General features: G+C 49.3%; 1 protein-coding gene across 1 annotated transcript; it reads left to right on the plus strand.

Annotated features, from left to right (window-relative positions):
• Positions 1 to 9,712, plus strand: WNT5A (Wnt family member 5A; the record flags this gene model as incomplete). The annotated part of the gene is given in 4 exon segments (NM_001082665.1): positions 1 to 136; positions 1,279 to 1,529; positions 5,780 to 6,072; positions 9,254 to 9,712. Coding segments are annotated over 4 exon segments (1,139 nt in total), but the record flags the coding sequence as incomplete, so codon positions are not given.
• Positions 9,713 to 14,259: the final 4,547 nt, after the last annotated feature.

The following is a 14,259-nucleotide window of genomic DNA, read 5'->3' on the forward strand; positions in this document are numbered from 1 at the left end:
AGAAGTCCATTGGAATATTAAGCCCAGGCGTTGCTTTGGGGACTGCTGGAAGTGCAATGTCTTCCAAGTTCTTCGTAATGGCTTTGGCCGTATTTTTTTCCTTCGCCCAGGTTGTAATAGAAGCCAATTCTTGGTGGTAAGTTCATTCTATGTGCATACTGGTTTTTTTTTTTAATTGGTTTGTGTGAGGCTGCATTTAAAGCTGGATGATAAGTGTGGGTGCATTTATCTAATATGTATGCATGTGATATCATTTACTTGTATATACTTTTAAAATCAGTTTTCTTTTCACTTGCTAATATTGTACAGCTTATCTTCAGCTCCATAGGGAATCAGAACCTATAAATCTAGGCTGTTTTCTGTGGGGCCCCTGTTCAGCTGTATGGTTGTAGTGCATCATGCAATGAAAGGGAACAGAAATTGACTTCTCCAGTCATTGTAAGCTTATCTATAAAATTTCTGGGTAATAAAAGTGAATTTCCACTTTTATTTTTTTGTCGCTTGAGGTTATTCACCTGCAGAGTTGGAAGCAGGCAGCGTTGTGGGCAGATAGCAGAGTCCAGGCAGAGAAGTGTTTGAGCCAGAGGAGGTGGACTTGAGGAAGCCCAGTGGCCCTCCGTGGGGGCCTCATGGCCATGGCCGTGGCGCAGTACTCCCCGAGGGTTCCTGCAGTCAGAGCCCTGGCTGTTTGTTCCTTGTCAGTGCCCTGTCTTGGGTCCTTGACAGCCGCATAAGGAGCCCTTTGAGCATGTCCACAGCGTGGAGGATTTTCTTCTTCAGTGTGTGTATGCTTGTCCCTCCGTTCTTCTCTCAGCTGGGAGGAACTGCTTTCTCCTCCCCGCGTCTAATTGGCTCTGCTTTCGGTATTCGTGTGCTCGCAAGGCAGATGGGTCCGGTTTGTGGGCCAAAGTGAGTCACTCTCTCAAATGCCACAGGCCGGTTCCCCCAGAAACCGCCATTTCCCTCTTTCCCCTGGGGTGGGTTTCGGAAATATCTGTTCAGGTAGAAGGCGAGAGGGGCAAGGCGGGGAGTGAGGGCGCTCACCGAGGAGCCAGCTGGCGGGATGGGGATACACAATACCTCCGTTTTCTGAGTGCCGTTTAAACAGAAGAGGTTTATGCAGGCCTTGCCATACTTTGTCATGAGGACAAGCAGAAAAAGCATCTGTGTGCTCAAAGCCAAGTATTGCTGACATGCTTCGGGGCCCCAGCTCGGGAGTTCCCGACAATCTTGAACGCACATCTCCCAACCCCCCCTCCTCCTCCCCACCCTGTGCAGGTCCCTAGGTATGAATAACCCTGTTCAGATGTCAGAAGTATACATCATAGGAGCGCAGCCTCTCTGCAGCCAACTGGCGGGACTTTCTCAAGGACAGAAGAAACTGTGCCACTTGTATCAGGACCACATGCAGTACATCGGGGAAGGCGCGAAGACCGGCATCAAAGAATGCCAGTATCAGTTCCGACATCGAAGGTGGAACTGCAGCACTGTGGATAACACGTCCGTCTTCGGCAGAGTGATGCAGATAGGTAGGACGCCATTGGATCTGTCTGTTCTTAAACGTGTCTATAAAGGGTTTCCCTGGGCAGGGAGGGGGGAGTCTTTGGGGTTGACCCTTGTGTCTGCGGAGGAGGAGGGTGGCTTCCAGCTTGCGGGTTTTTGTCATTGTAGAAAAGGATGTTCGCTGCACTTGCCACACCCGCTTGGAAGTTTTGGACTTCTTGAACCACATCAGGAGGGGGGCATCCCATACGCTTGCCCTGCCTGAGAGCGCTTTGCTTTTCTTAAGTGTGTTTTGTGTAAAGTAGAAGCAAAATACTTATTTTGGTTTCTCCAGAGTTCATGGGGAAAGCACACCCTTTTAAGTTTCAAAACTCTTTGGACTGCTGGAAGTTTCTAACAGAACCTAACACTGATGTGGCCCAAGCCATCCAACTCAGGATGGCCCTCTTTCAGAACGCCGCGTGTGTCGGAAGTGAACGAGGTTTTAATTTTCTAAATGTAGGTTTGTCCTGAGGCCATGGAGATACAGATGCTAGGCACGCTTCAGTTTTAGTCCCAGAAAGAATTTTAATTATAAGTGATCCAATTTATGCTTGCGATTTTGACAGTTGATATAAAAGCACATACTTGGATCTCAACCTAGGAACTGAAAAAAGAATGTAAATGTATTGTTCACAGTCCAGTGTTTAATTGTAAATATGCCATTGAACTTGTTGCACTATTCAGGGAAGAGAAGGCATTTAAACTGGGCTCATGGTAAAATTCAGGGAAAACCCAGTTTGCCTCAGGTTTGGTTTAATAGGCGAGGTTCCTCCTTGACTGAAGTGGTCCTGTGTGTATTTTCTAGTGTGAATATTTTGGGTCTCTTTACTTTTATGCAAACAAGCCCTTATAATTAATATGACTGCAGTGACTCCTAAAATAAGAAGCCATCCATCAAAGGAATTAACTGTTTATACTCACCGAAGATAAAAAAGTTGGCTTAATATCCATCACAGATGGATAAAATGCTTTTTAAAAAAGCCTGAAGAGCGCATTCATTGAGAACAAAAACGAGTTGTCAGTGGATGTTTGAGCCGAGCAGCTTCATAAACTAAAATAATACAGGACTGGAAGTGTTCCTCGCACTGAATGGGAACAGGGCTTCTGCTCCAGCCTTCCACAGGGCTTTGTCTCTTCTGTCAATGATTAAAACGTGCTGCCCTGGATGCTGGGCTCGGGACCTAGAAGTTGAGCTGCGGGAGCACACAAGTTTTCCTTGAGTCTGAGCTGGCTCTCGCAGTTAACTGGAGGTGTGGGTGAGATGCACTTTTCCTGCCGTTTGATAGGATGAGGTGGCCACATGCTCTTAAAAAACTGGATCAGACTGGTAGCTTGTCTTCTGTCCCCTCTTCTTCTATGTCCCTGCTAAGCTGCCTACCTCTTTCTCCCATGTGTCTTTGAGCTAACAGAAATCATGCAGCAGGGAACGCAGCACTTGGAACTGTTTTTCTGTGTAGTCACTCTAGCCGGAAGCTGTGGGAGCCTCTTCTCATCCTTGCACATAGCCTGTTTGGGGCCACAGTTGTTCAGAATAAGCTATCATTTGCTAAGTGAATTTGAGTTCTCCTGAAGATTTATTTTAAATGCGGTCCCAGATTCAAAGAGCCCGCTTCCCTAGGGAACAAGCAGAACCCTTGCTACAAAGGCCTCTATTTAATTGTCCCTCGCCAGTGCACTCTCTGGTCCTCAGCTGTGTGGTGCCACCGTCTGGGTTGATGGGAAGTGGTTAGGACGGGGACTTCCTGACAGCCTGCTCAGATCCCTCCTCGCTGCAACCATCAAGTTGGCTGAGGAGGCCGGCACATGCGGGCTGCATCCTCTCTGCCGCAGGCCTGCCTGTGCCTGCTGTCTCAGAGCAGGAGGCTATGGAGGGTGGCTTGTTGGGGGTGCGGATGGGGCCTTCTCTTTAAAAGAAAAAAAAAAAAAAGCAGCTGCAGAGAAGGAAAAAACAGGACAGGCTTTAATGGAAGGAGGAACACAGACACAAAAGAGTGGGGAATTCGCTTTGCTTTCACTTTTCTACTGCAGAGTGGGTTTGAAGAGAATGCACTAAGGAAAATTTGAAACACCTTGGATGCTCAAAGGGGGTGTGTGAGTCCACTCAGAGCATGGCGTACACCAGGGGCATGGAGAGTAGTTCTTGTCCGTGAGAATCTGACCCTGGGATGGGGCCTGTGTCTGGGCAGCTCAGGCTGCCCTCTCCGACACCCCGCACAACTCATTTTTCTAGGGGGCACAATTGCTGGGTTGAAGGCCCCCTCTTCCTGGTGGAAACTTCTCATTTTTCATCACGCTCCTTTTTCCTCCCAGCTTTTGTCCCCCTCTCGTCTTTGTTTCCGTGGCATGAAAAGATTTGTCGGGAGAGCACCATGTTTAAGGGGGCTGAGGGTCTCGGGAGATGGGAATTTTGCCGAGGGAATCCTAACTCAATCAGCAGTATTCCCACCAGGAGGATGGTACCCACGGGCCGTTAGCCAGCGAGCACTTTTCAAACCCGTTTCCCCACGCACTGACCAACCAACTCCTTGGTTTCACCTGGATTTGTATGCCTGGGCATAAAAGGGACATGCTCAGGATAGATCGAGGAAAACAGCTTGATTGTGTGTTGTATACAAGCCTTCTATGCTTGGTCCACAAAGGACAGTGTCTTATTTCCTCGTGTCCTCCAAGGAGCTTTTCGTCCCCTGTTCTTCGAGCTATACCCTCCCTGTTCTACCCGGCTCCCATCTAGGACCATGGTGTTTTCTGTTTGATCCGTGTTAATCCTGAGAGAACTTCCTACACTCTGTCCGCCCTCTCATTCAAACACTGGGCTATGACGCCCCGGAGGAACTCTAATGGATGCTCCTGCCAACCTGTAGTCCACCCCTCAAGTTATTCATGTTTAAATTGTGGGAGGCTGTGACTGCAGCACGGGGCAGGGAGGCCCAAGAAATGCCAGGTGGGCACAGTGACACAGCCATGCCCTCCAGAACGGGCCCTCGGCATGCGGCCAGGTCCCATCACCAGCTGTCCTTGCATTTCTGCCATCTCTTCCCCCGAAAAAAGACACTTACCAAACTGTCAGGGCATCCGGAGGAGAAACCCATTCTGGTACAGGGATTTCAGGGCCAGAAGGGACCTTTTTTCCCACTAGCTGTCTAGTTCAATACCTTTATTATTTTACAGTTAAGGAAAGTGAGCCCCCTCCTCAGCCTGGTCCAGCCCAGGACCAGCGTTAGCAGGGGCGAGTGTCAATTCTCGCTGATAGTACCACCTTTTTATTAAGCGGCTTCTTGTGTAGTAACGTCTCTGTGTCTAAGTGGAATTTAAGGCTGTCTGTAATCACCTTTTTTTCCTTCCTGACAAATACGGTTCTTCTAACTGTTCATGGGGAAATATTCACATGGATGAAGGAGAGACATTTTTTCTTCTTCATGCTGCCATTTGAACACTTGTGGGGGGGCGGGGTGGTTGCAGGAACTGGTAGTTTGAAATGCAGACGTGCGTGCTCTTTATGGAGAAGCGTCAGGCCAGTGAGCTCTGGATTTCAGAGGCGGCAGGTGTGATGTCTAATAACTCTCCGAACAGGTAGAGCTAGGCTGTGTGGATGCAGAGACACTGAGCAGGGAGGGCAAGGCCGACTCCAGTGTGGCCACAGCTCCCGCAGCCACTGGCAGTGCGTGGCTGAGACTTAAAGGGGCTCCAAGCCTAGCCCAGCCCAGGCTCCCAAACCCCATAGAGCTTAACGTGAAAATAATGTATGTTTCGTGCTAAAGTAAGTACAAGGAAGTCCACCCCAATTCTGAGTTTGCCTTCAATGACTTCTTTCATGTGCATTTTTGGAAATAAGTTTTGAATGTCGGCAAAAGAGCAGGAGAGAAAATCAATCCGGCTCCACTTAAAATCCTGCCTTGGGCTCTGGAATGCGCCAGAGGGGCTCTGAGGTCTGCTACACTGTTGTCATTTGTGGCCTCTGTGTGTGCTGGGGAGTTCTCAGGGCTAAAGGTGGGTCCAGGGGCCAGCCAGAGCTTGCCCTACGCCTGCTGCTCCCTCTGTGGGCTTCAGTGTGTTGGAGCTGCCTCTGCCTGCCTCACTGGGGCCCAGAGCTGGTCTGCTGGGGGCTTATCCTGGCCAGGTTTCTCAGAGTCCCCCCAGCCAGGTGCAAGGCCAGCGTGGGCGGGGACTTTGGCCGCCCCAGCCCAGCCCAGCGGGCTGAGGCAGGCTCCCGGTGACCCCGCATCCTTGCCCGCAGGCAGCCGCGAGACGGCCTTCACGTACGCTGTGAGCGCCGCAGGGGTGGTGAACGCCATGAGCCGGGCGTGCCGGGAGGGCGAGCTGTCCACCTGCGGCTGCAGCCGGGCGGCGCGCCCCAAAGACCTGCCGCGGGACTGGCTCTGGGGCGGCTGCGGCGACAACATCGACTACGGATACCGCTTCGCCAAGGAGTTTGTGGACGCACGCGAGCGGGAGCGCATCCACGCCAAGGGCTCCTATGAGAGCGCGCGCATCCTCATGAACCTGCACAACAACGAGGCCGGCCGCAGGGTGAGTGCACGCGGTGGTCCCGTCCCCTGTGTCCTCTGCAGCCACCCCCTTTCCCCTCCTCCGTGTCTGTCTCTTCCCTTCTTGTCTCACGGGCCTCTGCGGAGAGCGGTGCCCCAGCCCAGGCGCTCCAGTGGCTGATGGGAAAAGCTCAGTCCCTGCCTTGTGAGTGAATCCCCAGGGCCAGAGGCTAGCAGAACTCAGCTGGGACCCCTGTAACTGCCACCACGTGGTCCCTGGAACCTGGGTGTGGATTGGGGGCAGAGTCCTCAGTCTGGGAGGCTGAGGGAGCCCTTAGACCGCAGCCCGTGGCCTTCCCTTCGCCTCATCCCCCCCTGCATCATTAGCCGGCGGTCTGATGGACTGAGGGGTTCTCCCCCCGCCCAAGGGCTTTTCTGAGAAAGGGAAAGCATTTTGAGCAGGGTGGCATTTTGCCGGCTCTTTGCAGGTCCCGGGACCCTCCTGGTTCCGGCTCGTCCTGCCATCCTTCCCCTGGTGGGGCGAGGGAGAGCTACTCCTCTACAATGGTTAAAAAAGACCCTCCTTGCTTGCGGTTAAACACATGGCACTTCATGGCTGCTTTAAAATGAAGGGGTGAAAATGTTTCTTCCCTTTGGCAGCGCTGAAAACCAGGGCCATTATTTTTTCAAAGAACGCAAGGTGGGTGCCAGGAACTTTGTGCTCAGAGATTGGACTCTTGTGTGTTTTGGGGCGAGGAGAAGGGAAGATAATCACAGAGTAGGCCAGAAGGGACTGGAAGGAGTCTTAGAGCCCTCATTTTAAAGGTTGGGAAACTGAGGCCAGGAGAACCACCTCACGGCTGGGGGAGGAAATGAATGGATTGAAGCATGAACCGGGGTCCTCGCTTTGCTTTCACGCCTGCACCCCAGCCTAGAGGGGAGAGGTTTGGGAATTGGAGAAATCGAGGTGGACATGCTTGCTTTCTTCTTCGGAGACTCAGTTTCCATGCCTGCAAACGGCCAGAGCCGTGCCTCACTTGGGGGTGCAGGGAGGACAGATGAGGTCATCGGATAGGTTGAAGCAGACGAGAGTCCCAGGACTCGACTCTTTCTGACCTGCACAAGAAGTTTCATTTGGTCCAAGCTATGGTTTGAGTTAAGCCCGTTCTAAGTACTTGATAACTGAAAACTTAATGATTAAACACGAGGGAGCAGAGATGCAGAGAAGTCAAAGACTGCCACTCCAGCTAATGTGTCTTCCCTTCTGGCCTGATGGTGAACAGTTGGTGGACAGCCAGGGAGAGGGCAGACAAGGGCTGAACTTGGCGGAATTTTGCCTGTGCGGCCCTGGGAGGCAGGGCATCATGGGGGAGGAGGGGTGAGGTCTCTGCTGTCTCGCCTTGCCCATTGCTGTGAGCCCTGCAGTGTGGCTGGCTCTCCCAGCTGCAACTGACCCCAGGGGCTTGTTCTCTTTGGAAACTCTGCTAGCGCCCCCTTTTCCCAGGGGCTCTAGTGGGGGTGCCCAGTGCCTCCACCTAGGAATGCCTCCAGGCCAGAGGTGTGGCTGAGGTTTGGAGCCCAGGCCCTCTTTGTTACCTTCCTAGCCTCCCTGGGGACAGGATGCGACAGGGGCTCAGCAAGCAAAGAGCAAGGTCAAGGACAGTCGGGCTGGCAGGAAGATGCTGGAGGGCTTGCAGAGCGCCTTTCCAGTGACCCTTGAACCACCTGCGTGTTTCACTAGTCCTGGTTCTGGGGGTGAATTTGTCGGAGCAGTGAGCTCAGCTTGGGTCACAGCGACGGAGGTCACAGAGCAGACAGCTTTTCTCTCCGAGAGCGGGGAGGTGGGGTGGAAAGTAGGCCCTGTGCCAAGAAATCCTATTAGAATTTCCTTAGGGCATTAGCCTTTTAGTTTCCTCTAAGGGGAGCAAAGGTTAAATATATTTATAAAACCCTGCCTGAGATGAGCTGAGTGCCTGACGCCCTGGCCCCCTTTAGAACAAGGCCCTTTACCAATTCCTGGACAAGGAAGGTGGCTGTCCTTGGGGGGAAGTGGCTCCCTGTCGCCGGGCCACACCACGCGGACGCTGGAAGGTCGCTGGCAGGAGGAGCTGCGGGCAGCAGGGACTATAAATAGGCAACCACCACCTCCCAGACTGCTGGGCCCAGCGCTGCGGGCACTGCTCCTGGGAGGCCCGAGGTGACTGGGCAGGGGCCCAGACACCATGCCCTCGTCACCCTGGAGAAAGACCAGATGTGTACAGTGTGTCCTGCGTTGCCAAGAGCTTTCCTTGCCTCCCCTAATTTTATCCTCTGGAGAGTGCTGGAAGCTGGGAGCATCGCAGTCCGCTTCACAGAGGCTCAGAAAGGTGTAGTCAGTTACCTAAATGGAAGGGCTGTCAGCGCACAGGTCTAGTCTGCCTACCTTCCAGGGAGGGTACTTTTGGCCTGGGGGTGGTAGCAGATCAGGGAGGGGGGGGGGGGAGGACACTGGCAATCCAGGCCCAGTTCCTCCACTTGGAGGCTGTGTCACTGCGCTGTCACCTAATTGTGCCTACGTGATCATGTTGCTGGGATGATTAGATGGGATGATGAATGTCAGGACCCTTCTGACAGTCCCTGGCACACAGCAATAATGGTAGTAGTGAGCCAAGACGTAAACCCTGCCCCCACTGGTGCAGGATGCCATAGGTGCCCATGGGGACATCTTGAGAATAGGCTGGGGGTCCAATTGATTGAATTCAGTCATGGCACCCCTATTCCTCACTGGCTGGGGGTGGGTAGTGCATCTTTCTGGGCCTCACTTTTCCTTCTCTGAAATGGGAATGCTAGCACTTAACCTCACAGCCTGGCTGTGGGAGTTCCTGCAGGTGCTTCAGGTGAACGAGCTGGGAGCCGTCTCTGGGTTGGGTGCTCTTGTGTGGCTGCTCAAGTCTCCTGCAAGCAAAGCAGCAACTGGCGTGACTTCCTGTGTCTCCTGTTGCCAATCAAAAACTGTGATGGTGGTTGGTGATGATGAGGGAATAAGAACAGATGTATTCCGTAATTTTTAAGATTTCCAGTAGAGGAGGTCAAAGGGGAGATGACACAGCCCCTAACCTGGTGGGTGAACGTGGCCCCAGCCAACCAAAGTCAAGGACAACTTGATTAGTTAACACAGCCCTTCCCTGCGCCCTGGTTCCTCCATGAACTTGTGCACTGACCACCCCACCCCCGCTTTCCTGCAGACGGTGTACAACCTGGCCGATGTGGCCTGCAAGTGCCACGGAGTATCCGGCTCGTGTAGCCTCAAGACGTGCTGGCTGCAGCTGGCGGACTTCCGCAAGGTGGGCGACGCGCTCAAGGAGAAATACGACAGCGCGGCCGCCATGCGGCTCAACAGCCGGGGCAAGCTGGTGCAGGTCAACAGCCGCTTCAACTCGCCCACCACGCAGGACCTGGTCTACATCGACCCCAGCCCCGACTACTGTGTGCGCAACGAGAGCACGGGCTCGCTGGGCACCCAGGGCCGCCTGTGCAACAAGACGTCCGAGGGCATGGACGGCTGTGAGCTCATGTGCTGCGGCCGCGGCTACGACCAGTTCAAGACGGTACAGACAGAGCGCTGCCACTGCAAGTTCCACTGGTGCTGCTATGTCAAGTGCAAGAAGTGCACGGAGATCGTGGACCAGTTCGTGTGCAAGTAGTGGGTGCCCGCCCATCACCCAACCCCACTCCCAGGACCCACTTATTTATAGAAAGTACAGTGATTCTGTTTTGTGTTGTTTTAAAATATTTTTTATTTTCCCCCAAGAATTACAACCGGAACCATATTTTTTCCTGTTCCATCTAAGAACTCTGTGGTTTGTTATTAATATAATTATTATTTGGCAATAATGGAGGGGTGGGAACCAAGAAAAATATTTATTTTGTGGATCTTTGGAAAGGTGATCCAAGACTTCTGTGGGTAGTGGAGGAGGAGGAGGTCTCACGTCTCCTAACTCAGCTGTGTGGGCCGAGTACACATCCAGCAGGCCAAGGAAATACCTTGTCTTTTTCTCAAGTACGGGGTCACATGGGGTTGGTAGGATCCGTTGGATCAGGTAAGAATCGATGCACAAATGAAGTGCACATGCTCTGGGCCAAGATAAAAGGCTGGGAAGGGGTGAAGGTGCGGAGAGAGACTCACCTGCTGCCAGCCTGTGTTTGACATTTTCAAACTGATCTTTACCATGTCAGAATCTCATTCTCAAAGCAAGAGGCCCTATCTGTGTGTCACTCTTCTCAAGTGTTGCACCATCGACTTTAATTGTGATGGCTTGTGGAAGTTGGGGAGCAGGGAGGGAACTTGCCAGAAATTGGAAGGAAAAACAGCACAGCACAGGCAAGCTATTTTAAGACAATTCCTGGAGAATTAGGCTTTCGGATTGGGAAAGGACACCCCAGATGACTTTGTGGTTGAGGAAGGCATACTGGTTTCAATAGAAAGGGAAGTAGCTTAGCATTTTCTTAGGGATGCTTGGATAAAAAATAACAGCAAAAGTCAGACATGAATTCTGTTCAGACGTCAGCAGCCCAGCCCAGCACTAGAGTAGAAGGCCTACTAGAGGAGAAGTGAGACACCCGCCTTCCTCCTCGACTTGGGGCCCTCGCTCATTCCTCCGGCCGTGATGTGGTGCTGGCCACGCTTCCAGACGGCAGCTCCGCCGGGTCCCCCTTGATTCTAGGGCAGGAAATGAAACATTAGGGGCTCCACTTGGCAAACAGTTCACCACTTAGGGATGAGTTGTTTTTTTTTTTTTTTCCCCTGAAAAATTTGAGAAGCAGCCGTTTCTTCTGTTTTAATGACATTCCTTGGCTGCTGGAGCTCACAGAAGGGTCTCAGCGTGTCACTGTTCCGATCCTGTGTTTAGACTATCCACTCGAGCTTTTCCTATTATACTGCAGGGGTACCTGAAAACTGTTCCTTGTGTACTTGAACAGTTGCATTTACAGGGGGGAAATGTGGTTTAATGGTGCCTGATATCTCAAAGCCTTTTGTACATAGCATATATATATATACATATATAAATATAAATATAAATATATCTCAGTGCAGCCAGTGGTTTAGATTTACAGTTTACTCTGGGGTAATTTCTGTCTTGAACATTGTTGTCCTTCACTGCAATCCAATCGGGACTTTTCCAAATTTTTTCTGACTGTTGACCTTGGGCGAGGTCCCTGCAGCCATCTCGCCTTCAGCGCCTCAAAGCAGCCTTGCCCTGGAGGCAGCTTGGGGCTCCGACTCCGCAAAGCCGGTCGGTGTGAAGATGTCCGGGATCTGTCCCGCCCCGCGCCTTCCCCTTGAACCTGTTTCTGTGCACCTTGTAGAGAGGGCATTATGTGTCGTGGACATGGACACCAAGAGATACTCGAAATTCAGAGCCGCCTCAGCGTCTTCCTTGCGTAGTTCCTTCTGCAGAGTGGAAGCCCTTACCCACTGGATGTGGTAGTACCTGGTAGTACTTATTTGAGTCCCTAAGGGAAATCCAGCACAATACATTCATAGCTAGTTTTAAAGGTTTTTTTTTTTTTTTAAACAAGGACATCCTCCCCCCCCATACCCCTCCCCCCAAAAAGTCCCATCAACCATATTATCTCACAACTTTCCACGTTTTAAAAGTTTGGGAAGATAATGCATCTCCCATCATCCTCCTAGGCTTGGTGGCCATCACGTCACACCTTAGCCAGCTGTAGCTCTTAATTTATTGCACAAGGATATTCACATCCCCTCTGTTGCAGTGAATTGCAAGCAAAAGATCTTGACATTAAAAAGCACTAATTAGTTTAAAATGTCACTTTGTTGGTTTTTATTATACAAAAACCATAAAGGACTTTATTTGCTGAATCAGATTTTGTTCCTTTTTAGTGATTCATCTTTATGAACAGAGTTGAGTTTAACAATCCTAGCTTTTAAAAGAAACTATTTAATGTAAAATATTCTACGTGTCATTCAGATATTATGTATATCTTCTATGGCCTTTATTCTGTACTTTTAATGTACATATTTCCGTCTTGCGTGATTTGTATATTTCACTGGTTTAAAAAACAAACATCGAAAGGCTTATGCCAAATGGAAGATAGAATATAAAATAAAATGCTACTTGTATATTGGTCAGTGGTTTCAGTTGTCCTTCAGATAATTTATGTAGAGATTTCTAAAGAATCCATGAGGGATAGTTGAGGACTACTCCATGTCAAAATAATACAAGATTGGAGAATTTCACCAGAACCAAGCTATTTGGAAGCTTCAAAAGATTTCTATATGTAACAGAACAAAAGGAGAATTCTCCTTTCCTATGTATGTTCCTCAAAAAAAAAAAAATCTAGCAGATGGCTTAAAGCTGGTTGTAGGATCGCTCACATTCTTCTAACATTATGCGTGTAACTTAATTGTTTTAGAGTGTGTTGCTCTTTTTACAGCCCAGAGAAGAACCCAAAAGGCACATGCTTTTATCCGTGACCAGATTTTTAGTCCAAAAAAAAAAAAAAAACCCCAAACAATGTACAAGTATCTTTTGTGTTTACCACTGCAACTATTGCACCTCTGTTTGAATTTACTCGGGCCCGCGTGCCCCCTTTGAAAGCGGCTTCTATGGAAAGCCTGCCTCCGTCTGCAGAGAACGAGAGCTCACTGGGAACGGAAGGTTCGTTGTGTGAAGTGCAATTAATGTGAGCTCCTGTGCTTGATGAACATGCGCACTGGAGTCTGCCAGTGCTACCCCAGATCGATACGTTAGCCCTTCGCTTTTTTTTTTTTTCTCCCCTTTTCCCTTTCCGGATAACCTTGTAACATGTTGAAGCCTTCGAAGGATGCCAAGAATGCATTATTCCACAAAAAACCAGGAGACCAACATACAGAGTGTTTAAAATAGCATTTCTGGGCAAATTCAAACGCTTGTGGTTCTAGGACTCACATCTGGTTCAGTTTTTCCTCAGTTGTATATTGACCAGTGTTCTTTATTGCAAAAATATATACTCAATTTAGCAGTGTCAGCATATTTTTTCTTCTCATCCTGGAGTGCATTTACCATCTTCCCAATACAGGAAAATTAACAACCACAACAACACAAAAATGTTACATACAGGCAGCAACAAACAGAGCCACGTTCAAAATCGTCCCTACGGGCTTCTGTCAAAGGAAGATGTTTCGAGTTTCAATCCAGTCTGTTCAGTTCCACGAGCTACTGACCTCCCGAGACTGGCACTAAGTGTTAGCAGCCTCTCCGGACTCTTAGATGATTTTGCCAATCCCAATTTTCAGTTTAACACTACTCAAGTCACTGAAATGATCAAATACGATGCTAAAGCAGAGTAAGTACTCCAAATCAAAGATCAGTACCAGCTGACTCTAAGAAATCGTCAGCAAAAACAGCCCCCAAAGACAAAGTGGCCCGTCCTATGAATAGAGGCAGGTAGAAAAGGTACTGACAACTTGAAGCATATATTTAATGCAAAATGAGCACCAGGGCACAGGTCTAAAATACTGCAATATCACTGTAGACTTTTAAAGTATTTATTTTTTTAAGAAATTATTTTCTAGTCTCTTCTCTATGGAGTGGGGGAAAGGAGAGGATATGTTTGCAAAGATGAAATAAATGATTCATCTGGGAAACATCTAGAGGCATGAAATAAAACTCAAAGGGATCTTCTAATTCACCTGGTCACACAAACTTTACACCTAAATCTCATGATTGGATAATACTTTGTTTTAATGAAGCATCATCGTGTTAGGCAACTTGAAGATATGGCTGTAGAATTAAAAGTTGATGTGAGTTTTAAAAAGTATATCAGTTGGAAACTAGAAGATTGAATTAAAATGCTGTCTTGGTATTTCTAAAGGAAAAATAAATGGAGGGAAAATTGCATCTTAGACAATTTTTATATGCAGTGTACAATTTGCTGGGCTGGAAATGAGATAAAGATTATTTATTTTTGTTCATATCTTGTACTTTTCTATTAAAATCATTTTATGAAATCCCACGCAGTCACGTGTGTGTGTTCAGCAGAGAAAATGTTCCCTGAAGCACGAGTTCACTGGGCACGGGTTGTGCCCTAGAGCATCCAGAAAGGATACTAGTGTTTGTAGGCACGCAGATGATGCCATCGTTGAATCTCAGGGACTTTGTGCTTTACTGCTCATTTTTCTTTGGCCTCTTGTTCATTATTCCATTTTTTACTTACTTTGCTAAAGCTAATACTTAAGAGAGTTCTG

This window comes from Oryctolagus cuniculus, chromosome 10 (assembly GCF_964237555.1).
Source record: "Oryctolagus cuniculus chromosome 10, mOryCun1.1, whole genome shotgun sequence".
Lineage (NCBI taxonomy): Eukaryota > Metazoa > Chordata > Mammalia > Lagomorpha > Leporidae > Oryctolagus > Oryctolagus cuniculus.